General features: G+C 38.3%; 1 protein-coding gene across 3 annotated transcripts in view; it reads left to right on the top strand.

The window, feature by feature from the left end:
• Positions 1-27,685, top strand: part of LOC144972279 (substance-P receptor-like) — a 332,733-nt gene that overhangs the window by 244,780 nt on the left and 60,268 nt on the right. For all 3 annotated transcript variants that reach the window (XM_078913366.1, XM_078913367.1, XM_078913368.1), the window contains one exon: positions 25,179-25,360. In XM_078913366.1, the coding sequence (XP_078769492.1) occupies positions 25,179-25,360 (182 nt within the window). The remainder of the gene's footprint in view (positions 1-25,178; positions 25,361-27,685) is intronic.

Genomic DNA, 27,685 nt, shown 5'->3' with positions numbered 1-27,685 from the left:
TGATACAATATGATTATAATCACATATAATGTAACTATGGCTAAGAGCTGATAGCATCCAGAATTGTACAATACGTGTTCCGTCGTCATCACCAACATCACCATCATCATCATCATCATCATCATCATAATCATTATCTTCATCATCATTACCATTCCTCGAACTATATATGTTTTGGTTTTGTTGTTTTGTTTTGTTTTGTTTTGTTTTTTGTTTTGTTTGTTTTTTTTTTGTTTTTTGTTTGTTTTTTTTTTTTGTTTTTTTTTGGGGGGGGGGGTTCTCCTGTCATTCAAACCATGGCGCATTTATCTATTGTATCCGCTATTTAATTATAATGAAAACTAGATAAATAAATAGATAAATAAAGAAATTAATAAAGAAATGAATTAATTAATAAAGAAATAAATAAATTAATTAATTAATAAACAATCTCATGATACGCTTCAAACATCAAAGTGACAAACTTTGGAGGAGAAACTGGTTTCAGAGAATAGTCTGGAAATTAAAGTCAGTCGCAAGGTACTTTCCGCCAGATTTAACACACCCGGCTACCCAAGTCAATGCTAGGTGGACAGATGGGTCAGAAAAAAAGATCTAGGCTTCACCCGGGATCGATCTCGGTCCCTTTGCGTGTGAAGCGAGTGCTCTAGCAACTGAGCTATCGGGAACCCCTTGATGTTAAATAAATTGTACATAAACAGGACAGAGAAGTTATGATGTCACACCGTCTTCTTTTCCGGTTCCAAAATCCTTGGAAATGTGTGTGTAACCAATCTTTGGAGGACTAATAACATACTGAATCATAAGGTGGCATACTTGTTTTAGTAGCAGGATGTTTGAGCAGATTCTAAGTATTATGGGAATTGAAAGAGCGAGGATGGACGGTCTTTATGGACGACCAGCAGAATATATTTAGACTAGAAATTAAGACGCCATCACTCTGAAACCAGAAGATCAATTCCACAAAGTATGCGTCGTCCAGTCTTCCGGAAGACTGGTTTTACACTTCCAATGAGATTGGAACCAGTTCCCTATTATCCATACAACTTCTCCTAGAAAAAAAAAAAGTTTACAGAATAATTTAAAAATCTGAAATCTGAAATCTGAAATCTGAAATCCTTTGTCCAATAGGATTCAATAGTCTAATGTCACGTCCGCCCAGCAACGAGCAGCTTGGTTCTAAACAAAGAAAATCTCTACTCTTTATTCTTCATGCTGGCTAAAACTTTTTCACATGTCAGGTGATCAGAATGTATAAAAGTCAAAACATGATCAGATTTATAATGTTTTTCTCCTCTGGATACATTTTTATGCTCGTCGGAGAAGTATTTCATCAGGGCGTCCGCCATTGTTCCGATAGTTTAGAACCAGTTACCAAGTCACGATGCGTCATTACGAGGGAAGTGACGTCATGATTGTTGAACCCTATTTAAGTCGTTCACCAATTAATTTTCAACATCCACCGGAAATTTGAAGCCCCAGAGATTTCCATCTTAAAAGATTTCAGCTACGCAGAGAATGAATTGGATCGCGAATTGAAAAAGAAAAATATTTTGATACTAGAAACCCAGTTTTGCCATTGAGATCGTGCCGGTGTCTCAGGTGGTAAAGCACTCGTTTTACAAGCCAAAGGGGGCGATTTCAGACCTATAACTATAAGGGCTTTTTTGTTTGTTTGATTTTCTTCTTTGTTTTTGTTTTGTTGCTGTTGCCATTTGTTTGTTTGTTTGTTTGTTTGTTTTTTGACGTTTGTTGTTTGTTTGTTTTTTGATTTTTGTTTTTTGTTTTTTTTTTTTTTGTTTTGTTTTTTTTTTTTTTTTTTTTTTTTTTTTTTTTTTTTTTTTTTTTTGGTGGGGCGGGGAGGAGTTGTTACAGTTTTAGTTGTTGCTTTTTTAAGGGAATTGTTTTGTTTTATTTTGTTTGGAGTTTGTTTTTTTTTTTTTTTTAAATTTCTTTTTTGTTTTGTTTACTTTTCTTTTCTTTTTTTTAAACCATCTGTACACTCATCAGTGATTGGCGTATAACCTAAAGGGTAGCAAGGAATTATTGTTGCTGGCCCTTTAACAGTCTAGAAACAGGAATTGACTACGGTAGGCTATCTTTAACAAACTCGAGCTTTTGTACTGGGCAATCTCCACTGAATGTACAAAAAGCGTTTTAAAAGGTGTGCCTCATGCCTATCGCACCACCTGTCATGTAGGACCAGACATGACGTCTGTCTGTGACGGGCCAGGTACTTATCTTACACCTGAGTACCGAGAGAGAATATGAGACTCACAGTCTGAGATTCGATCTCCAGAAGAGGCAGGTTGAATTTTGGGGGATTTTTTCCTTGTATTTTTATCTCAGCTTTGTCTGGTACTGTTTCATACACAATTTTTTCAGATCTTTATCGAACACCAGTGCCTGCTCTCTAATTTGTCACTCGTTTGTTTTTTTTTTTTGTTTTTTTTTGTTTGTTTTGTTTTGTTTTTGTTGTTTTGTTTTTAAGGGTTTTACGGCGCTGACAACACATGAAGGTCATATCATCGCCAGTAAAAAGGAAGAAAATTGGATAGTAAAAAGTTCCAGAATTACAATTAAAGTACGCAAGAAAAAGTAAGACAAAGGGGAATTAGTTCGAATAGGGGACAGATGTAGATTCCAAGAGCACACTATCACTGTACTTAGTTTGAGATCACCAAAAAGTCTCATCAATACACATACCCAGGTTTCCACTAAGAGGGATACACTCAAATGTTTACCAATCATATGTAATATGTAAAATAAAAGATAATACAGTGCATATAACAGAGAGATGATTTACAAGACAAAAATAAATCATCTCCCAAATCTCTAACTATACATTTGATCGTATCCATCCCAGCTAGGGTATCCCGCCGGGGCCTGGACAAAACCAAGTAATCTCATTCCAAGACAAAGACAGAAAGCAAGTTGGAAAACAGATATAGGGGGATAGAAGACACAGTAAGTGTCTCCCTGCCCACTATGGGAGACCAGGAACCCCACCCAGAATTTGTCGCTGTAATATAGAATTCTCAACACGACTCGCTTCTAAAATTCAATTTTATTCAACATTCTTTGGACCAAACTGAGAATATAGTATAAAGTCTTCTTTACAAAACAAAACAAAAACAAAACAAAAAAAAAGATTGACTTGTTATATTCATTCAAAGGAAAAGTCCACACAGAATTCCTTGGGCGGTTGTTTGTTTTTTGTTTTTGTTTTTTTTTTCTCGTTGCCATGGCAATGACACGTGTCATGGTCTCGTAAAACTGATTATGCATTCTTTGTACTCGCTCAAAGCTAATTTTAACAATACTATGAAGACAATGAAATGTTCCTTTTTTTCCCCTTGTTTACAAGAACTGATATGAAATGTAATTGAAATTTAAATTATAGAATTGATTAACTGCGTAAAACAAATTGAACCTGAGGTCAACTCGGAACGAAATTTAACCCTTTCCATACCAACTACTGTACAAGAAACATTCTCCCATTCATTACGATACAACTAACATGTTTCTCATTAAAATTTCTGTTTTAATCACTAAATTTTGAAGAATTTATTCATCATACTTATGATAACTTAGTGCTGAGTTATAGAGCTTTGTTGTTTTGCTGAACAAAATCTGTCTTCTTAAGACAAAAGAGTCGCATACTGGAAAAATATAATTTTACTGGAAACTCCCCCCCCACAGCAAAAAAAAGCCGATCAAGTCGTGTATCTCACATTTCTAATAAAACTAGTAATTATCAAATTAGTCTCGAAACTGTTGGGTTTTGTTGGGGTTTTTTTTTTTTTTCGTCGGTTGTCTTTTTGTTTTGTTTTTGTTTTTGTTTGTTTGGGGGGGGGGGGTTGTTGTTTTTTGTTTTGTTTTTGTTTGTTGGGGGGGGGTTGTTGTTTTTTGTTTTGTTTTTGTTTGTTTGGGGGGGGGTTGTTGTTTTTTGTTTTGTTTTTGTTTGTTTGGGGGGGGGTTGTTTTTTGTTTTGTTTTTGTTTGTTTGGGGGGGGGGGTTGTTGTTTTTTGTTTTGTTTTTGTTTGTTTGGGGGGGGGTTGTTATTTTTTGTTTTGTTTTTCTTTGTTTGGGGGGGGGGTTGTTGTTTTTTGTTTTGTTTTTGTTTTTGTTTGTTTGGGGGGGGGTTGTTGTTTTTTGTTTTGTTTTTGTTTGTTTGGGGGGGGTTGTTGTTTTTTGTTTTGTTTTTGTTTGTTTGGGGGGGGGGTTATTGTTTTTTGTTTTGTTTTTGTTTGTTTGGGGGGGGGGTTGTTGTTTTTTGTTTTGTTTTTGTTTGTTTGTTTGGGGGGGGGGGGGTTGTTGTTTTTTGTTTTGTTTTTGTTTGTTTGGGGGGGTTGTTTTTTTTTTGTTTTGTTTTTGTTTGTTTGGGGGGGGGTTGTTGTTTTTTGTTTTGTTTTTGTTTGTTTGGGGGGGGGTTGTTGTTTTTTGTTTTGTTTTTGTTTGTTTGGGGGGGGGTTGTTGTTTTTTGTTTTGTTTTTGTTTGTTTGTTTGGGGGGGGTTGTTGTTTTTTGTTTTGTTTTTGTTTGTTGGGGGGGGGGGGTTGTTGTTTTTTGTTTTGTTTTTGTTTGTTTGGGGGGGGGTTGTTGTTTTTTGTTTTGTTTTTGTTTGTTTGTTTGGGGGGGGGGTTGTTGTTGTTTGTTTTGTTTTTGTTTGTTTGGGGGGGGTGTTGTTTGTTTTGTTTTGTTTTTGTTGTTGTGTTTGTTTTTGTGGGGGGGGGTTGTTGTTTTTTTGTTTGTTTTGTTTTGTTTGTTTGTTTGTTTGGGGGGGGTTGTTGTTTTTTTGTTTTGTTTTTGTTTGTTTGGGGGGGGTTGTTGTTTTTTTTGTTTTGTTTTTGTTTGTTTGGGGGGGGGTTGTTGTTTTTTGTTTTGTTTTTGTTTGTTTGTTGGGGGGGGGTTGTTGTTTTGTTGTTTTTTTTGTTTTTGTTGTTTGTTTTGTGTTGGGGGGGGGTTGTTTTTTTTTTGTTTTGTTTTTGTTTGTTGGGGGGGGGGTTGTTGTTTTTTGTTTTGTTTTTTGTTTTTGGGGGGGGGGTTTGTTTGTTTGGGGGGGGGTTGTTGTTTTTTGTTTTGTTTGTTGTTTGTTTGGGGGGGGGTTGTTGTTTTTTGTTTTGTTTTTGTTTGTTTGGGGGGGGGGTGTGTTGTTTTTTTTGTTTTTGTTTGTTTGTTTGGGGGGGGGGTTGTTTTTTGTTTTTGTTGTTTGTTTGGGGGGTTGTGTTTTTTGTTGTTTTTGTTTGTTTTGGTTTTGTTTTTTTTGTTTTGTTTGGGGGGGGGTTGTTGTTTTTGTTTTGTTTTTGTTTGTTTGGGGGGGGTTGTTTTTTTGTTTTGTTTTTGTTTTTTGGGGGGGGGGTTGTTGTTTTTTGTTTTGTTTTTGTTTGTTTGGGGGGGGGTGTTGTTGTTTTTTGTTTTGTTTTTGTTTGTTTGGGGGGGGGGGTTGTTGTTTTTTGTTTTGTTTTTGTTTGTTTGGGGGGGGTTGTTGTTTTTTGTTTTGTTTTTGTTTGTTGGGGGGGGGGGTTGTTGTTTTTTGTTTTGTTTTTGTTTGTTTGTTTGGGGGGGGTTGTTGTTTTTTGTTTTGTTTTTGTTTGTTTGGGGGGGGGTTGTTTTTTTTTTGTTTTGTTTTTGTTTGTTTGGGGGGGGGGTTGTTGTTTTTTGTTTTGTTTTTGTTTGTTTGTTTGGGGGGGGGTTGTTGTTTTTTGTTTTGTTTTTGTTTGTTTGGGGGGGGGTTGTTGTTTTTTGTTTTGTTTTTGTTTGTTTGGGGGGGGGTTGTTGTTTTTTGTTTTGTTTTTGTTTGTTTGGGGGGGGGTTGTTGTTTTTTGTTTTGTTTTTGTTTCTTTGGGGGGGGGGGTTGTTGTTTTTTGTTTTGTTTTTGTTTGTTTGGGGGGGGGGGGGTTGTTGTTTTTTGTTTTGTTTTTGTTTGTTTGGGGGGGGGGTTGTTGTTTTTTGTTTTGTTTTTGTTTGTTTGGGGGGGGTTGTTGTTTTTTGTTTTGTTTTTGTTTGTTTGGGGGGGGTTGTTGTTTTTTGTTTTGTTTTTGTTTGTTTGGGGGGGGGTTGTTGTTTTTTGTTTTGTTTTTGTTTTTTATCTTTTTTTATGGAGTTTGTGGTTGTTTTGTTAAAAATGCTTTGTTTTGTTTTTTGAGAAAGAACTGAGCAAGTGTGTATGAAAGGTGCCAGACAAGGCAAGAAAGAAAAATACAAGAAAAAAATCCCAAAAAGGTGTAAGGGTAGCACGTCTCAACGGTAATCAGAAGGTCTGAGCTTCGATTCCCAGCCGAGGTCGACTGATTTTTAGGGATGGTTTTTTTTTTCTTGCATTTTTATTTCTTGCTTTGTATGGCACCTTTCATACACACTTGTTCAGTTCTTTATCTTACACCGGTGCCTGCTCCTTAATTTCTTAATTTGATGTTTTGTTTCGTTTCGTTTTTTTTTTTTTTGTTTTGTTTTTTTTTTGTTTCTTTGTTTTTGTTTTGTTTTGGGGTGTTTATTGTATTGTTTTTTATTTTTTATTTTTTATTTTTTTTATTTTTTTTTTGGGGGGGGGAGAAGAGGGGGAGGGGGGGGGGTTCGATTTCTTTTGTCCTGAGTTTTAACAAATTAAGTCGTCATTGTGATAAAAGTGATGATCATAATGACGGGGGGGGGGGGCGGGAGAGGGGGGTTGAATGGCTATTTTCTTACATTTGATTCCATCAAACCTTCCCCAATCAGTTCTGGTCTCCGTCAGTAATTGGATGAGGCCCCGGACAAAGGATCGCGAATGATAACCACCCCCCCCCCCCCCCCCCCCGGCCACCTTTTTTTTTTTCAAATGTAAAGATTGAGAAATTTAGTTAGGTTAAGTTGCCCCCAGACTGAGAGGTCATAGAGTGGAGTTGGGTCACCCTGACCTGGAGGTCAGTTAGTTTGAATCGATATAATGTTATTCTAGATATCGATTGAAATTCCAAAATTTGACCAATCGTCTCAAAAACGACGTGCATATATTTGCAGGTCTGATAACCGGACACAATTAATTATCTGTTCGTTTTACTTCCTTAACGATTAAAATGGTAAAAACTCTCAAATCTGCTGGGACTTTAAGGCTTTTGTCAAGCGCTTTGAGCACGTTTGATGGATATTGAGTTTGGTTTGTTTTTGTTTTTTTGTTTTGTTTTTGGGGGGGGGGGGGAGGCGGGGGGGGGGAGGGGATTTGTTTTTTAACATTGTTGTACTGGAGAATATTTGACGTTGGTTCGAGAGTATCTCCATTACAACAACGAGACCAAAACATTTTGGGTTGTCAGACCTGCAAATAAGTAGACGTGGCTCAAAAGGATTTTATGGCGGAATAAACCAAAATTTAGTCAATTGAGTTTAACGTCAAAACAATGAGATTGAGAAAGGATAGAAATTTGGTATTTTGGTAACTTAGTTAAAACGAGATTTTATATAGGGCAATGATGTTCTTTAAATATGCCCAACGCGCTTTAATTATGTCCCATGACAACAGTAACACTTTACACGAGAAACTGTGAGTACACACAGGGGACTCATCTTTGCGCCGCCCAGAGCGGCATTTGAACCAGAGACCCTAGAAATAGGAAGGCTCAGGTTTGAGAGTTTTTGCCAAGACGACGGTCATTTTAATCGACCGATATTTGAAGGACGAGTTTTCAGGCCATATTTTTAAATAAGTGGGGGTTCTTTCTCCACGTTTCTGGCATTGCTTCATTCATCCTGGAGTGGATCAAGTGCACATTAATTGTCTTTATCGCCCAACAATAATGAGGTGTGTAGGTGATCGCCAGGGCGAGGTGTCAGCTCGACGCCTATCCAACTGTCAACTCGTCAGGCTAATGGGTATTTATGACTGACCGGCGGTCACTTCGGTCACTTTGGTCACTTTCTCACTTCACACTCAACTGGGTGAGCGAGTCCGTGGATCAGCAGTATAAGCCTGGTCGGTTAGCAATTGTGTGGATGGCAGTTATACATATCTCTCTTTCTCTCTCTCTCTCTCTCTCTCTCTCTCTCTCTCTCTCTCTCTCTCTCTCTCTCTCTCTCTCTTTTATATATATATATATATATATATATATATATATATTATATATATATATATATTATATATATATATATATATATATAAATTAGAATGAAAAAATTGAAAGAAATGCTGGTTCCGGTTTTGTTTCCTTGGTTAATGTACTTTACAAACGTTACCCCACTCTACTCAGATGTGAAGAGAGAACCTGGCTGTAGGTAATGTAGTGTTAGTACTAGTTGTCAATCGGACGACATACTGTGAAGTGTAAATAGGAGTATTCTTTCAAATGGCCGTCTGCATGAAGGATTATTGGGGGATTGATCAACGTTAAGCTCTAGAGCAAATAATAAGATAATAATAATGATAATAGATGACATTTGTATAGCGCATTTTCAAAATTATATAATGCTCAATGCGTCTTTACATCGGTTGAAAAAAAATGGAGAAAAGACAGAGAAAGCGAGAGAGACAATGATAGAGAAAGAGAGAGAGAAAATAAAGAGAGAGAGAGAGAGAGAGAGAGAGAGAGAGAGAGAGAGAGAGAGAGATGGGGGGGATGTGAGAGGGTACGAGAGATATGGAAATATAAAAAGGGGGAACGCCAGAAAGAGAGAGAAGAGAGAGGGAGACGAGATAGAGATAAATACATGTAGCGAGGGAGAGAGTCACTAAGATGGAAGAGAAAGAATTAGAAGGAAAGTTAGTGAGTGAGTGAGAAAGAGAGAGAAAGAAAGAGGGAGAGGGATCAAGAGTGAGAAAGAGAAGAGGGAGAGGCAGGGAGAGAGAGAGAGAGAGAGAGAGAGAGAGAGAGAAAGAGAGAGAGAGCATGTGTGATAATTAATCGCTCTATAACTCAACCTTTTGATACCTATTCAAAGTATGTACTCGGCAATTAAGTTGTCACTTGGATACCCGCCCAGTTGTTTTATATTCCTATGAATAATAGAAGGCGATTGAGTCCAAGGTTGATCAAAAGGCTGGGCAGAACCTACTAAAAATCATGGGGTGATGAATCGATTCCCTTAGGTCATATCGCCAGCACAGACAAAATAGATTTTTTTTTTTTAATTTTGGCCAGAAAACGTTTACTTCCGACATCGATCGATCGATTTGGCCACAAACTTGTTCAAAATATTTTAACCAACGTGCATATATTTGCAGGTCTGATAACCCAATTCCCTATGGGCTCATTGGCTTTTATAATTTTTCTATAAGCGTCCCAAGTGTAATTAAGGAAAAAGCCCCGATATGAAATGGTCAGCCTGAGGAGAATCATTTCAGTTGTGATTGACTGGACGGACTGGCCGTTCTCTGTCATGGCCAGGGAATTTCCTTTGTTACAGCGCAGCCACAGATGAAGACGAAAATTACTCAGAGCTACGAAATTTTGATTTGTTTTTTGTTTTTGTTTTGTTTTGTTTTGTTTTTTGTCAATGTGGAAAGACACAAGTCAAAGTGACACCAAGCTGCAAGAAGCTGTGGACTGAAAAAAAGTAATAAACAAAAAATGAATATAACAGCTTCAAAAAAGAACAAAAGACCAAACACGGAACGTTTCGGGATCAAAACCCTTCTGCAGCCAACAACAACAACAACAACAAACTAAAATACAACGAAAACATAAATACATTACTAAATAAAAAATTAAAAAACCAAATCGAGGACAGAGAAATATTCCGTACGTCCTGTCTGTATGAAATTCCTGGAATGTCGACAGATAGAAACGTTCACGAGGTCACCAAGGAGTCGGTGCCAACTTGACCGGAATCGTTTTTAAAAAAGGTATTTTTAATACTTGATCTTATATATAGAGCAATATCTAATACACGTGCTCAAAGCGCTTTACAAAGGTTCCCCAGCCAACAGCAACACTTAACATGTAGAACGAGACATGACGCCTGTTAGGCGATATTACAATTTTTTCGGACAGAGACAACAAAAACACTGTGAACGGCCAGGTACTCATTTCACACCTGAGGACGGTGAGAGAATGTGAGTAACGAGTCTTTTCCAAAGACTCAACTATGTGCCGAGCGAGGCTCGAACCCAGGTCCTTCCAATCCGAAAGCGAGTGTCATACCACAAGACCACATAGTCGCATTGTGAAAGGCATGTGACATTTGAGGCACTTTTGGTTTTAAAGAGCGAAATGGCCGAATGGATAAGGCATTACACTTCCACCCATAGGACCCGAGTTCGAATCCTTGCATCGAGGATTTTTCATGGGCTAGAAACCTATTCTCTGTCGTTCACTTTGCTGCTGTTACCACCTGAGATGTCTCGGCTTTTGCTTTAGACAGATATAAGGCGGATTATCTCTCTAGGTAGAATGAAGATGACGTCACTCAGGTCTTTGTTATTATTTTTTTTATTTTTTTTTTTTTTTGCCATCCGCGTTTATGAGTAATTCTCACTTAACTGTATTAACCAGATTATAAACGTTCAAGCTTACACATAGTTTTGCGTGTTGGTCAATTATATTTATGGATGGCAATGTTGTGAGTTTCTTAGCCAAGCGCATACTATCTATAAGGCAGCCATGTCGATAATATTTTCATTTCGATAATGCAGAAACCACGATGACAGACATTTTCATAATGCAGACATTTCTATCATATGACAGACATCTCGAAAATGCATACTTTTTGATAATGCAGACTTCTCAAAAGGACAGATATCTCGGTGATGCAGACATTTTGAAAAGAAGGCGATCTCTTTTGGGCAGACATCTCATCAGTGCATTCCTATGAACAGATGGATTTTTGTGAACAAAGGTGTTCGGATTAGTGAGGCCTGACTGTATCCGACTAAGATATATGATAGAAGAGTAACGTCCCTTGGTCTGACTTAATGACGTGTCTTTGTGGTCAATCTGGGTAATGGACAAACCCGAGTTGGACAAAGAGTGGACAGTGGCTGGCCACACGATAAATTCCACTGATTTGTGGATACTCATCAGCCTATGCAAATATTGCAGCTCGCGGATCTGTTTGCCAGATATATAGGCCTATCTGCTTTTACTGGCCAAAGCAGTTGTCTTTTTTTTTCTTTTTTTTTTTTTTTTTTTTTTTTTTTTTTTTTTTTGTTGTTGTGGATAATTTTTGCCAGAAAACTGTAAATTACAAATTAATGACAATCGATTGAAATGTTAGAAAATCATTGAACCCAAGAATGCTTTGGAGATTCTTTGGCATTTGGGGTGGGGGTGTGTGGGGGGGGGGGGGTCCCTGATAGCTCAGTTGGTAGAGCACTCGTTTCACACACTAAGGGACCAAGATCGATCCCGTGTGCAGTCGATATTTTGTTCTGACCTCCTGTCCACCCAGCAGTGAGTGGTTTGCTGAGTCTGTTGGATTTGGCGGAAAGAACTTTGCGATAGACAAGCGTCCGATCCAAAGGGTAGCAAGCAATTGCTACTGTCCGTTTCACGCTATAGAAACCGAGATAAACTCCGGCTCCATGGATCTAATGGCTCTGAAGGAATACTTTTAAAAAACCTTTTATGTTTGAAGTTTCGGCTTTAATATATTGGACAAGTTAGGGTCTCATTATAGTAGATTGACATATTAAGTTTGTTGGGTTTTTTTTTTTTCTTCTAGCAACACATTTATTTGGGGGGGGGGGGGGGTTTCTTCTAGCAACACATTTATTTGGGGGGGGGGGGGGTTCTTCTAGCCACACATTTATTTGGGGGGGGGGGGGTTTCTTCTAGCAACACATTTATTTGGGGGGGGGGGGGGGGTTCTTCTAGCCACACATTTATTTGGGGGGGTTTTCATTTTGGGTAGAAAATGTTACAACAAATTATAGTGGTCGATTGAAATGACCTTCACTCGACAAAAACTGACTAAACTCAGAGACTGTTATGAAGATATCTTTGAAATCTTAAGTAAATGATGTTTGGCATGTTTGGAGGTGGGGGGGGGGGGGTCATTTGAATGGGTTGACATAATATTGAGTAGAAGTTGTTGGGGGGGGGGGGGGGGGGGAGAGAGATTCAGGCTTTTCATACGATATTATTATTCAATTTGGCCAGAAAACTACTTTTACGACAAATAACGATATATTAAAAATGATTTCCAGCTTGCAGTAAGAAGATGAAACCCGAAAATTATTTTAAGTTTGGTGAGGTCTCCAGTTTAAGATTTTTGACATGTTGGGGTAGATCGTTATATGGATGGTAGTTTGTTTTTCTGGCCAAAATGGACAAAGATGTTTTGTTAGGGTATTACGGTATACTGGCGTACTCTGAACAAAACACGTATTTATAATTTTGGCCAGAAAACTCGTCCTCCAAATATCGATCGATTTAAATGACCCTCATCTTGGCAAAAATTGTCAAACCTGCGACTTCAACAAAGACTTTGCAAAGTCCCAGGTTTGAGAGTTTTTGTCAAGATGAGGGTCATTTTAATTGATTGATATTTGAAGGACGAGTTTTCCGGCCAAAATTTTAGATACATGTTTTTTCAGAGTACCGTAGCTTTGGATGACATTTCCAGCAATGGATTCTATTTCAGCTCTCTCAGACCTCCCGAGTACGACGAAATTTAGTGAGAACTACTCATATAAATGGCTGGTGCAGTGCGTTCAGCTAAAATACTCACACCATCTACCAGCCGGATGTACTATACAACACACATAACAATGTGTAACCTTGAACGTTTATCGTCTGAATCATAATTTAATGAGAACTACTCATGAAAAGGGCTAGTGCAGTGCGTTCAGCTAAAATACTCACAACATCCACCAGCGGGATGATAATTTAGTGAGAACTACTCATAAAAATAGCTGGTGCAATGCGTTCAGATAAAATACTCATAACATCCAACCGCCGGATGACAATTTAGTGAAAACTACTCATAAAAATGGCTGGTGCTATGCGTTCAGATAAAATAAATCCACCCGACGGATGACAATTTAGTGAGATCTACTCATAAAAATGCTGATGCAGTGCATTTAGCTAGAATAGTCACAACATCCAATCGCCGGATGACAATTTAGTGAGATCTACTCATAACAATGCTGATGCAGTGCATTTAGCTAGAATAGTCACAACATCCAATTGCCGGATGACAATTTAGTGAGATCTACTCATAAAAATGACTGGTGCAATGCGTTAAGATAAAATACTCACAACATCCACCAGCCGGATTATAATTTAGTGAGAACTACTCATAAAAATGGCTGATGCAATGTGTTCACATAAAAATACTCACAACATCCAATCGCCGGATGACAATTTAGTGAGAACTACTCATAAAAATGGTTGATGCAATGTGTTCACATAAAATACTACAACATCCAACCGCCGGATGACAATTTAGTGAGAACTACTCATAAAATTGACTGGTGCAATGCGGATAGATAAAATACTCACATCCAACCGCCGGATTATAATTTAGTGAGAACTACTCATAAAAATGGCTGGTGCAATGCGGATGGATAAAATACTCACATCCAACCGCCGGATTATAATTTAGTGAGAACTACTCATAAAAAATGGCTGGTGCAATGCGGATAGATAAAATACTCACATCCAACCGCCGGATGATAATTTAGTGAGAACTACTCATAAAAATGGTTGATGCAATGTGTTCACATAAAATACTCACAACATCCAACCGTCGGATTATAATTTAGTGAGAACTACTCATAAAAAAAACTGGTGCAATGCGTAAAGATAAAATACTCACATCCAACCACCGGATTATAATTTTGTGAGAACTGCTCATAAAAATGACTAGTGCAATGCGTGAAGATAAAATACTCACAACATCCAACCGTCGATGGTAATTTAGTGACTACTACTCATAAAAATGCATTAAGATAAAATACTCACATCCAACCGCCGGATATAATATAGTGAGAACTACTCATAAAAATGGCTGATGCAATGTGTTCACATAAAATACTACAACATCCAACCGCCGGATGGCATTTTAGTGAGAACTACTCATAAAAATGACTGGTGCAATACGTTCATATAAAATACTCACAACATCCAACCGCCGGATTATAATTTAGTGAGATCTACTCATAAAAAGGGCTGGTGCAATGCATTTAGTTAAAATAGTCTCAACATCCAACCGCCGGATGACAATTTAGTGAGATCTACTCGTAAAAATGGCTGACGCAGTGCATTTAGCTAAAATAGTCACCACATCCAACCGCCGGATGACAATTTAGTGAGAACTACTCATAAAAATGGCTGATGCAATTGTTCACATAAAATACTCACATCCAACCGCCGGATGATAATTTAGTGAGAACTACTCATAAAAATGGCTGATGCAGTGCGTTTAGCTAAAATACTCACAACATCTACCTTCGGATGTACAAACAGCACATAAAAAACTATGTGTAACCGTGAACATTGATATAGATAGTATGCAGATGACGTCACTCAGGCCTTTGTTATTGTTTTTGCCATCCGCGTTTGTCAGTTGTTCTCACTAAACTGTATTAACCAGACTATAAAAGTTCATGGTTACACAGAGTTTGTGTGTTGGTCCGTTATACTTCCGGATGGCAATGTTGTGAACTCCTTGGCCAAGCGCATTCTATCTATAGTATGAATGATGATTTAGTGAGAACTTCTCATATAAATGGCTGGTACAATGCGTTCAGCTAAAATGCTCACAACATCCACCACCCGGATTATAATTTTGTGAGAACTACTCATAAAAGTGTGTGATGTAGTGCGTTTATGTGTAACCTTGATGTAAGAATATTGACACGACGGCTAAGTTGTGTGTATGTTCGTGTGTTCGTGTGTGCTTGTATGTATGTGTGTGTGTGTGTGTGTGAGAGAGAGAGAGAGAGAGAGAGAGAGAGAGAGAGAGAGAGAGAGAGAGAGAGAGAGAGAGGGAGGAGTTGGGTCCTAATCCAACAGCAACACTTAACATGTAAGACAAGACAAGACGCCTGTTCGGCGATTTTAAATCTCGGGATTTTTTCGACAAAGACAACCAGCAAACTGGGTGGGGATCCTGACCTCCCATAGTGGGCAAGGAGGTACATGCTGTGTCTTCTATCCCCCCATACTCATTTTCCAATTATTTCCTGTCATTGTCTTGGAATGAGATTACTGAGTTTTGTCCTGACCCTTGCCGCAGTTCCTTGGCTGGGAGGGAAACTGACGCATGTATAGTTATAGTTTTGGGAGATGATATTTTTTCCCTTGTAAATCATCTCTCTGTTATGCATTGTATTATGTTTAGTTTACATATTATATTATATGATTTGTAAACATTTGAGTGTATTCCTTTTAGTTGGGACCTGTGCTTCTGTCTGGATGAGACTTTTCGATGATCTCAAACTAAGTACTTTAAGGGTGTGCTCTTGGAATCTACATCTATTCCCTATTTGAACCAGTTCCTCTTTGTCTTACCTTTTCTTTTGTGCTTTAATTGTAATTCTAGAACTTTTTACTATCCCATTTTCTTCCTTTTTACTGGCGCTGATATGACCTTAATGTGTTGCAAACGCAGTAAAACCCTTAAAAACAAACAAAAACAAACAACCAACAAAGTAGTCATTTTACACCCGAGTACGCTGAGAGAATGTGAGTGTACAGTCTTCTGCTAGCGATTGTGGGTCGTGTCCAAAGGGATGTTAAACAATTTACCCTCAAAAGGAATGAATAACATTGAAATATGTAGTCTGGGTTCAACTTTCAGTTTCAATCAGTTTGAATGACTTGGAGATGATCATAGAATTCTGAATCTTGACAGTCCAGCCAACTACTACAATACATTCGTAGAATAACGACATTTTGGCTCCAGATTCAGAACTCCATGAGCATCTCTAAGTCATTCGAACTGATTGAAACTGAACGTTGAACCCAGACTACATAATCCAGTGTTATCCAATCCATGTGAGGGCAAATTGGTGGTTTTTGATAGTTGTGGCAACTATAATGTCTACCTCCTAAAATTACGAATTTCTTTCATTTGTCGAGTTAACACGTCTTTACCAAACCTTATCACCGACCCCCCCCCCCCCTCCTCTCTCTCTCTTCTCCTCCCCCCCTCTCTCTTCTCTCTCTCTCTCCTCTCATACTCTCTCTCTCTCTCTCTCTCTCTCTCTCTCTCTCTCTCTCTCTCTCTCCTCCTCCCCCCCCCTCCCCCCCCCCCCCCCCCCCCCCCCCCCCCCAATTCGGACCAAACTTTAAGAATTCACTCTAAAGTAGAAGAATACCCGAGATCAGCCCATAAATTACATGAGAAGAAAATAGTTTAATTGGATGAGAAGAACGTCGTGAAAAGCGACATTTCCCCGCCCCCCCCCCCCCCCCCCCCCCCCCCCCCCCCCCCCCCCCCCCCCCCCCCCCCCCCCCCCCCCCCCCCCCCCCCCCCCCCCCCCCTTTATTTATCGTCATTTGTTTGTTTCTTTCTTTAGATTCATTGTGAAAAATGTCCAATCCCCACATCCGACTGGATGGACTTTCCTCCTGACCCCGACGGGTTTTTTCTCTCAAAAGTTTCTGTATCGCATCAATCTAAACTTGAAAATAAAATATAAATTCCGGACACAACGAAGGAATTAATTCTTTTGACCCCCCCCCCCCCCCTCCCCTTTTCCCCCTTTTTTTCTAAGCACGTTAAATCGGTAAAGCTGCCGGCATTCACAATTAGAGCTCTCCAACAACAAAGAAGGAAACAGTACCTCATTCCCGCGGCCCCACATCATGAATTATGCATATATTCCGTTTATATGTGATGGCCGGCAGTTTCAATGAATATAAAAGTTAAGGAGAAAAAAAAAGATTTATGCCATACATTTTTATCACAGGGGGCAAGCGCCCTGATTACAATTTTCAAATTGATTTTATTGTATATTTTTATCACTCACAGAAGTAATTCAATTTGGATTGAAAAAGGTCTAAATAAGAAAAAGATGAAAGGAAAGGGTTGGAGAGCAGAACACACACACAGAGAGAGAGAGAGAGAGAGAGAGAGAGAGAGAGAGAGAGAGTGATAGACAGATAGATAGATAGATAGATAGACAGACAGACAGACAGGCAGACAGACAGACAGACAGATGGAAAGATAGAAAAAGAGTAAAAGAGAGGCACAGAGAAGAAGAAGAAGAAAAGTAAGAAGGTGACATAATTTCCCGCGTTGCTAGGGGTTAGTTTACCATCCGCCGCCATCATCTCCATGTAAACTGAAAGGGGAAGCAATCATTAGCTGAATTGATGTCGTCACAATTTCCAAATCCCGCCAATTATAACGTCAAAATATCACGTTCAATGATAAATCACTTTGATATTTATTCTAGCAAGACAGTTTTTACTTCGCTGTCTTGTGAGAATTATCAATTAATCAAGAGTTTATTTTAGGCCATCCAATCGTCATAACATCTCTGAACAAATTTTTATAATAATAATTTTTTTTTTTAATATGAAAAAGCAATAATAATAATAATAATAATAATAATAATAATAATAATAATAATAAGAAGAAGAAGAAGAAGAAGAAGAAGAAGAAGAAGAAGGAAGAAGGGAGAAGGAGAAGGAGAAGGAGAAGGAAGAAGGAAGAAGGAAGAAGGAAGAAGGAAGAAGGAAGAAGGAAGAAGGAAGGAGGAAGGAGGAAGGAGGAAGGAGGAAGGAAGAAGAAGGAAGGAAGAAGAAGGAAGGAAGAAGAAGGAAGGAAGGAAGAAGAAGGAAGGAAGGAAGGAAGGAAGGAAGAAGAAGGAAGGAAGGAAGAAGAAGAAGAAGAAGAAGAAGAAGAAGAAGAAGAAGAAGAAGAAGAAGAAGAAGAAGAAGAAGAAGAATGAGGAGGAGGAGGAGGTGGAGGAGGAAAAGGAGAAGAAGAATATTCATATTTGAGGCTTATGACTTGACCCAAGAATGTCACATGACAGAATCTGAACACTTTCTAATTCAATCTCGTCATTGTTATTGGTCTTCTGAATGCACAGTCCTGCGTAACAAAACCGAAGAATTAAACGATTTATTAACGGAGAAGAACTTCGATATTCTATTTATAGTAGAGACATGGCTCTCACAGTCTGGAGACGACCCAGTTAAAAAAGCTATGACACCCCCTGGGTACCAATTTAGATCGTATCCAAGGAAAGATCAGCGAGGGGGTGGCATTGGCGTATTTTATAAAACAAAATGATGTAAACATGTGGAAATCATCGAAATGCGCTGCAAAACAATGGAGGCCATTGATCTTAGATTATCCCTCCAGAATACAAGATACAACTTCAACTGCATCTACCGACCGCCAGCAAACAAGAAAAACAAAATAAAATTACCTGATGTTAGGAAGGAAATCAACGAGATGCTAACTTTGCAACACACGCGTCCTGGCCATTCAATTATACTCGGCGACTTTAATTTTCACTTCGAGTCATTATCAGAGAACAACATGTGCCAGATCGTAACAACGCCAACCCACTCTGCTGGTCATATTTTAGATTGGGTAATTGTAGAAAATTCAGAGTTCCAAAAAACCAACGCCACCGTCGATTATCTCCCCTTTTCGGACCACTCCCTCATTTCTTTCAATCTTGACGTTTCAAAACCATGCCAAGAAACCACCACCACATCAACCAGAAACATTAAAGGCATTAATTTGGACAATTTCAGAGGCGATTTAGAAACAAAACTTACTAAAAATTCAATTATTTCTCCAGACCAGTGGAATAGTTGTCTCATTGAAACGCTTGACAAACATGCGCCATTCCAAACAAGGACCGTCACCAACCGCAAGTATGCTCCGTGGTATACGTCGGACGTTAAAGAAGCTAAAACGAAGTGTCGGAGAGCAGAAAGACTGCTGAAAACATCAGGCCTCATGATTCATCGTGAAATATTCAAGAGCGCATTTTTTGTCAAAACTTTTGGAGAAGGTAGTTCTTACACAATTAACATCTCATCTTAAGAACAACAGTTTGGAACAACCCTTTCAGTCAGCCTACAAACATCAACACAGTACTGAAACGGCGCTTCTTAAAATCTTTAATGACTTGTTATGTAATGCTGATGCTAACAATATCAATGTATTATGCCTTTTAGATCTTTCAGCTGCCTTTGACACCATTGACCATGACATTTTGTTAAGAAGACTAGAAAATACGTTCGGCATAAAAGGAATTGCCCTTAAATGGTTTACATCATATTTACAGGATCGATGGCAGACTGTCGTAGTGAATGGTGTTCAGTCAGAACAAGTTTTACTAAATTTTGGAGTGCCACAAGGCTCTGTTCTTGGCCCTGTCCTTTTTACTGTATATATGCAGCCCTTTCTAGTGTGATATCCAGATTCAATCTGAGTTATCATTTTTATGCAGATGATACGCAAATATATGATTCAGCACCCCTTAGTAATTTACAGTTCTTAATACAACGAATTACGAGCTGTTTTAATGAGATTAAATCTTGGATGTACCACAATAAGTTAAAATTATATGATAGTAAAACTGAGATTTTAATGTGTGGAAGACCGAGTATCCTTAAACAGGCAAATAAATCACTAATTACTCTCGGAAATAGCACAATAGAATTTTCAAATAAAGCAAAAAACCTTGGCGTCATCATTGATAAAGATCTTTCCATGACAAACCACGTGAATAACACCATACAATCTATGTACATAGAAATGAAAAAAATAAGCAAAATTAGTAATTTAATACCGAAGCATATAACAGAACTTTTAATTAATTCCTTGGTTTTATCTAAATTGGACTATTGTAACTCCCTTTGGGCGAATTTAACTAAAGACAAAATTAGCAAACTTCAGGTTGCTCAAAATAACGCAGCCAGGCTCATTGTACGCAATAACAAAAAATACCCGTCAGCAACTCTTCTTCTCCGTGAGTTACATTGGCTTCCTGTTGAAAAAAGAGTTGCCTATAAGATTTGTACTGTTGTCTACAAATCCCTGAGCACGAACAGTCCCTCCTATATTAAAGACCTTCTAAACATATATATCCCCAATAGAAACTTGAGGTCAAGCAATGACCAATCAATCCTTGTCAAACCTAAGCCATTGCGTAAAATAGGTGAACAGTCTTTTCAATTTTCGGCCCCCCATTTTTGGAACTCTCTCCCGTCACACGTGAGATGCTCGGATTCGTTGACAACGTTCAAATCTCGCTTAAAGTTTTATCTTTTTACGTCATAATGTTGCAATATTATTTTCATATTTTGTTGTTGTTAAATTGAATTCGTATCACGTTTCCTTCACACTTGTCTCACTGTAATATGTTTTGTTTTATATCACTGTAAAGCGCTTAGAGCCTGTGACAACGGGGTAAAGCGCTATATAAATGCCATTTATTATTATTATTATTATTATTATTATTATTATTATTATTATTATTATTATAGCCACATATTGCCATAGATACCATCTTACCCCCCATCTCTCTATCTTTCTATCAATCTATCTATCTATCTCTATCTATCTATCTATCTTTCTATCTATCTATCTATCTCTATCTTTCTATCTATCTATCTATCTATCTATCTATCTATCTATCTATCTATCTATCTATCTATCTATCTATCTATCTATCTATCTATCTATCTATCTATCTATCTATCTATCTATCTATCTATCTATCTATCTATCTATCTATCTATCTATCTATCTATCTATCTATCTATCTATCTATCTATCTATCTATCTATCTATCTATCTATCTATCTATCTATCTATCTATCTATCTATCTATCTATCTATCTATCTATCTATCTATCTATCTATCTATCTATCTATCTATCTATCTATCTATCTATCTATCTATCTATCTATCCATCTATCTCCCTTATTTTCCAATCCCTCTACTTCTCCATCTCTCGCTCTCCCTCTCACTCTCTCTCACTCACTCACTCACTCTCTCTCTCTCTCTCTCTCTCTCTTTCTCTCTCTCTTTCTCTCTCTTTCTGTCTCCCTCATACATATAAAAACGCACACACACACACACACACACACACACACACACACACATACACCCGCACATAACTATAATTCAACGTCAAAAGTACCCTCTACTTGTCAAGTGACCTAAAAAAAACAAAAAGACTTCAAATCAAAAAGAGTTCCGAAGTCCGTCGCAATTGAATATCCAAAATGATGCGGACATCTCTTTAATTCTCTTGAAGACATGAAAGAAAGAAACGGATATCTCTGTAGACAAGCATACCATTATGACTTTGGACTTATAATGAATCCACATTTTCTGTTTGATTGTGTATAGCCGCTATCGTCTTTTTCTGAAAATAACAAAAAATGAAGTGAGTAGAAACGTGCCAGAAGACAATAGAGAATATAGATAAACTTTGCGGCGATGAGGATTCGAACCCATGACTCTACTGTCACGTCGTCTCCGCCTGGCCACATTAGGAACGCTCTACAATCGACGCCATCCACCACTCCAAAAACAAAAGAGAAAAAAATAAGTGATATCAAGTGTAGTAACTATCTTGAGTCTCTCTCTCTCTCTCTCTCTCTCTCTCTCTCTCTCTCTCTCTCTCTTCCGACTCCTTGATGTCGTGGGTTCAAAACACCAAAATGTTTTCTTCTTTTCAGGTTTTAACGCCAAATTAAAATGTTTAAATGAGTGTCATTTAAATCGGTCGATATCTGACGGGCGATATTTCTGGACAAATTATTAAATTCGAGTTTTTCCAGAGTAGGCCAGATAGCGGGTGAAGCGAGATCGGTGAGTGACTGACCTCACCAAGTCTCATATCTTGACCAGAAATTCAATCCATTTTACCTTCTAAATCACCCTGGCCAACGTGCACGTATTTGTAGTTCTGATAACAGAACGCAATTATGGGCTCGCTTTAACATTGCTGTAATGGAGAATATTTTGCGTCGGGTTTGAGTGTGTTTTCATTGACATTACAACGATGAGCCCATAACGATTTGCGTTATCAGACCTGCAAGCAGACACTCGTCGACCTAAGCATAATAATACTGTTTTGGGACGATTGGTGTCTTGTGCGTGGGTATATATATATATATATATATATATATATATATATATATATATATATGTGTGTGTGTGTGTGTGTGTGTGTGTGTGTGTGTGTGTGTGTTTGTTTCTATGTAAGAAGTTCAGTCTCTCGGTTAACGAAGTAAAGTAAGCTTAAAAGAGTTACTCTTATGTCTCAAAATAGAACAGGCAGATGGTTTACTTCCGCTCCTGACAGGGGGTTTTCCCACAATGCAACATTCAATGAAATAGCAGCAGACATTGGATATTGATTTGTATGGGGGGAGCTGGGGAGGGGATGGGGGGGGGGGGGGGGGAAATTGAGAGGTGGAAATAGTTCAATGATGATAATGATGATGATGATGATGATGATGATGATGATGATGATGATGATGATGATGATGATGATGATGATGATGATGATGATGATGATGATGATGATGATGGTGGTGGTGGTGGTGGTGGTGGTGGTGGTGGTGGCGGTGGTGATGGCGGTGGTGATGGTGATGATGTTGGTGACGGTGATGGTTGTGTTGATTATGATGATGGTGTCGATGATGATGATGATGATGATGATGATGATGATGGTGATGATGGTGGTGGTGGTGGTGGTTGTAATGTTGATCTCAAGAAAACTATATTTACGTTTTTAAAATCAACCATAAAAATCCCACATAGTAATTAAATATTATAATATCTCTCCCTCCCTCTCTGTCTCACCTTCTCTCTCCTACTCTCTCTCTCCCTCTCTGTCTCACACACTCTCTCCCACTCTCTCTCCTTCTCCCATCTCTCTCTCACTCTCTCTCACTCTCCCTCCCTGTCTCACCCTCTCCCTCTCTCTCCCTCTCCCACTCTCTCTACCTCTCTCTCTCTCTACCTCTCTCTCTCCCTCTCTTTCTCTCTTTCTCCCTCCCTCTCTGTCTCACCCTCTCTCTCCCACTCTCTCACCATCTCTCTCTCCCTCTCTCTCCCACTCTCTCACCCTCTCTCCCTCTCCCTCTATCTCTCTCCCTCTCTCTCCCTCTCTCTCTATCTCTCTCTCTCTATCTCTCTCTACCTCTCTCTCCCTCTCTTTCTCCCTCCCTCTCTGTCTCACCCACTCTCTCACCCTCTCTCACTCTCCCTCTCTCACCCTCTCTCTCACCCTCTCTCCCTCTCTCTCCCTCTTTCTCCCTCTCACTCTCTCTCTCCTCTCTCCATCCCATCACCAAATCCCAGTGAGTAGAAAAGAACATCAACCCCCCCCCCCCCTCCCCTCACTCCTCCAATTCCTATAAAAACAACAAGAGATGATATTTTGATTCTGTACTAGTCCAAACCCCCCGAGGCCAGATACACACAAATTAGCCTGAACCTACCCCCCTTCTCCTCCCCCCCCCCCCCCCCCCCCCTTCCACCAACCCATCATCCCGTGGTTGGAGGGAAGGTCACTTTTGCTGTTTCTTCTATTCTCTCCTTCCCCCCCCCCCCCCCCACCATGTATCCTTTTCCCCTCTTCCAGATTGCTTACTCCCCTTACCTTGGAATGAGATTACTTAGATTTGCCCTGGCCCTAGGCTGAAGTCCTTGGCCGAGAGAGAAACAGTTAATCTTAAAATGTTTTGGAAGATATGTTGTTCCTTTTGAACCGTTATAGTTTGTTTTTTTATAATATAGAATTATTTGTAAGCATGTCACAAAGTGTTCAAAGTGCTTTACAAGGGTTCCCTGGCCAACAGCAACATTTAACTTTTAGGACAGGACATGACGCATGTTAGGCGATATTACATTTTTTTTTCGAACAGAGACACCGCTGTTAAAGTCCGTCATTTTACACTTGAGTACGGTGAGAGAATGTGAGTAAAGAGCCTTTTTTCCAAGGACTCAACTATCGTCCGACGAGACTCGAACCCAGGACCTTCCGATCCGAAATCGAGTGTCATACCACAAGACCACATAGCAGCACACGTCGGTGTATTTCACTTTAGTGAGTCCTGGCTTGTGTCTGCATGGGACTTATGGCCATCTCAATCTCTTCATATTGATTGTCTTTTCTTGAAATCTACTTCTCTGACCCTCTTTTTAAACAAAATCCCCCTTTGCCTTACTTTCTCTCGGGTGCTCTTAATAGGGAAGAATTGTCGTGACGTCACACCCACTACTTTTTGGTTCCAAAATATTTGGAAGTGTGTGGTGCTCTTAATAGGGAAGAATTGTCGTGACGTCACACCCACTTTTTTTTTTGGTTCCAAAATATTTGGAAGTGTGTATGTAACCGGTCGGAGGACTAATAATGAATAGGTTACATATTGAAGCAGAAGGTGGCGTAACCATTTTAGTAACTGGATGTATAGGCAGATTCTTAGGATGAATAGACTTAAAGGAGAAAGAATGAGTTATCTTTATTGACGACAAGCATAGATTTAGACTAGAATATAAGATGACACTCTGAAAACAGTAGAGTAAATTACACAAGGTATATATACAGTCCCTCTAAAGAGTGGTTTTACACTTCCGGTTTTTCGACATCACACTTTTCTTCCCTATTGTAAATCTATACTTCCCCTCCCCCCATCCCCCCCCCCCCTACTATTCCATCTGCTTCTTTTTTATGGGCGCTGAAATGACAAAAGTGTCGCTAGCATTTGTCATTGATAATAATAATAATAATAATAATAATAATAATAATAATAATAATAATAATAATAATAATAATAATAATAATAATGATAATAATAATAGTAATAATAATAATTAAAATAATAATAATCATAATAATCATAATAATCATAATAATAATAATTATAATAATAATAATAATAATCATAATAATCATAATAATCAATAATCATCATAACAATACTAATAATAATACTAATAATAATAATAATAATAATAATAATAGTAAATGACATTTATATAGTGCTTTACCCCGTTGTCACAGGCTCTAAGCCCTTTACATTGATATAAAACGGTAAGAAAAGCGTTGATGGAAATGTGATACGAATTCAATTTAACATCAACAAAATATGATATTATTATTATTATTATTATTATTATTATTATTATTATTATTATTATTATTATTATTATTATTATTATTATTATTATTATTATTTTCATTCAATTACCAATCTATATACCATTCGACTCACTTAAGCTCTCATTGTTCTATATTTTTCTTTCTTTTCGTTCCCCAGTACTATTTCTGGTGGCCAGCATATTCACCCTGACGTTGATAGCATGTGATCGATTCTTTGGTATCGTATTCGCCATGAAGGCCCACTTCATTGAGAGGAAGGCCAGCTGTACAATCCTCATTATATGGATTCTCTCCACGCTGGTCGCTTCACCACTCATCTACTACCGGCGATACAGTGAGGTAGGTATCGATACCGTGTTTATTTGTCCATTGGCGTCCATCTGGTTTTGTGCCGGAAGATTTTTTTAAAAATTGAGCTTTGGTATAGCGCAATATCCACTTAACGTGCTCAAAGGATCCCCGACCAACAGCAACACGTTACATGGAGACCGAGACATGACGCCTGATAGGCGGTATTACATTTTTTATTTTCAGACAGAGACACTGCCGTAGGTATATATAATGATGATAATAATAATAATAATAATAATATAATAATAATAATAATAATAATAATAATAATAATAATAATAATAATAATAATAATAATAATGATAATAATGATAATAATGATAATAATAATAATAATAATAATAATAATAATAATAATAATAATAATAATAATAATAATAATAATAATAATAATAATAATAATAATAATAATAATGTACTTTATTCATCCAAAAGGAAATTTCTTATATATAGAGAATTCAATAAAATTTGAACTCTATTTCAATTGCATTAATAGACAATCCATTTTTCGACTCCGTAAGAGAACTCCACGGAGCTTTTTATTTGGGTACGGAGGGCTATTTTCTGCATTTAACATCTTATATATTTAGCTCACTTATCGTGGAATTCTTTCCCATTTTCGTGTCAGCCAGTCCCTTGGACAATATTGATAGCGTACGTTGAATTGGTCACGTCGTCCAAATGACCACTCAGGCCGACCATCACTGTTCACAGGTCACAGGTCACGTGACTGTGTACTCACCAAATTACATCCATTTTGCTCTAATGATTTGGATTATATCATTATCAACCCTTTGAAGGCAGGGTCCGGCTATACGCTATCCTGACGTCTAATGATTTGGATTATATCATTATCAACCCTTTGAAGGCAGTGTCTGGCTATACGCTATCCTGACGTCTAATGATTTGGATTATATCATTATCAACCCTTTGAAGGCAGTGTCCGGCTATACGCTATCTTGACGTCTAATGATTTGGATTATATCATTATCAACCCTTTGAAGGCAGTGTCCGGCTATACGCTATCCTGACGTCTAATGATTTGGATTATATCATTATCAACCCTTTGAAGGCAGGGTCCGGCTATACGCTATCCTGACGTCTAATGATTTGGATTATATCATTATCAACCCTTTGAAGGCAGGGTCCGGCTATACGCTATCCTGACGTCTAATGATTTGGATTATATCATTATCAACCCTTTGAAGGCAGTGTCCGGCTATACGCTATCCTGACGTCTAATGATTTGGATTATATCATTATCAACCCTTTGAAGGCAGGGTCCGGCTATACGCTATCCTGACGTCTAATGATTTGGATTATATCATTATCAACCCTTTGAAGGCAGGGTCCGGCTATACGCTATCCTGACGTCTAATGATTTGGATTATATCATTATCAACCCTTTGAAGGCAGTGTCTGGCTATACGCTATCCTGACGTCTAATGATTTGGATTATATCATTATCAACCCTTTGAAGGCAGTGTCCGGCTATACGCTATCCTGACGTCTAATGATTTGGATTATATCATTATCAACCCTTTGAAGGCAGGGTCCGGCTATACGCTATCCTGACGTCTAATGATTTGGATTATATCATTATCAACCCTTTGAAGGCAGGGTCCGGCTATACGCTATCCTGACGTCTAATGATTTGGATTATATCATTATCAACCCTTTGAAGGCAGGGTCCGGCTATACGCTATCCTGACGTCTAATGATTTGGATTATATCATTATCAACCCTTTGAAGGCAGTGTCCGGCTATACGCTATCCTGACGTCTAATGATTTGGATTATATCATTATCAACCCTTTGAAGGCAGTGTCCGGCTATACGCTATCCTGACGTCTAATGATTTGGATTATATCATTATCAACCCTTTGAAGGCAGGGTCCGGCTATACGCTATCTTGACGTCTAATGATTTGGATTATATCATTATCAGCCCTTTGAAGGCAGTGTCCGGCTATACGCTATCCTGACGTCTAATGATTTGGATTATATCATTATCAACCCTTTGAAGGCAGGGTCTGGCTATACGCTATCCTGACGTCTAATGATTTGGATTATATCATTATCAACCCTTTGAAGGCAGTGTCCGGCTATACGCTATCCTGACGTCTAATGATTTGGATTATATCATTATCAACCCTTTGAAGGAAGTGTCCGGCTATACGCTATCCTGACGTCTAATGATTTGGATTATATCATTATCAACCCTTTGAAGGCAGGGTCCGGCTATACGCTATCCTGACGTCTAATGATTTGGATTATATCATTATCAACCCTTTGAAGGCAGTGTCTGGCTATAC

Source organism: Berghia stephanieae, chromosome 5, assembly GCF_034508935.2.
Source record: "Berghia stephanieae isolate SIO BIC M18660-M18661 chromosome 5, UCSD_Bste_1.3, whole genome shotgun sequence".
Classification (NCBI taxonomy): Eukaryota; Metazoa; Mollusca; class Gastropoda; order Nudibranchia; family Aeolidiidae; genus Berghia; species Berghia stephanieae.
The sequence above is the reverse complement of the archived record's forward strand: the minus strand, read 5'-3'. Positions and strand labels throughout refer to the sequence as shown.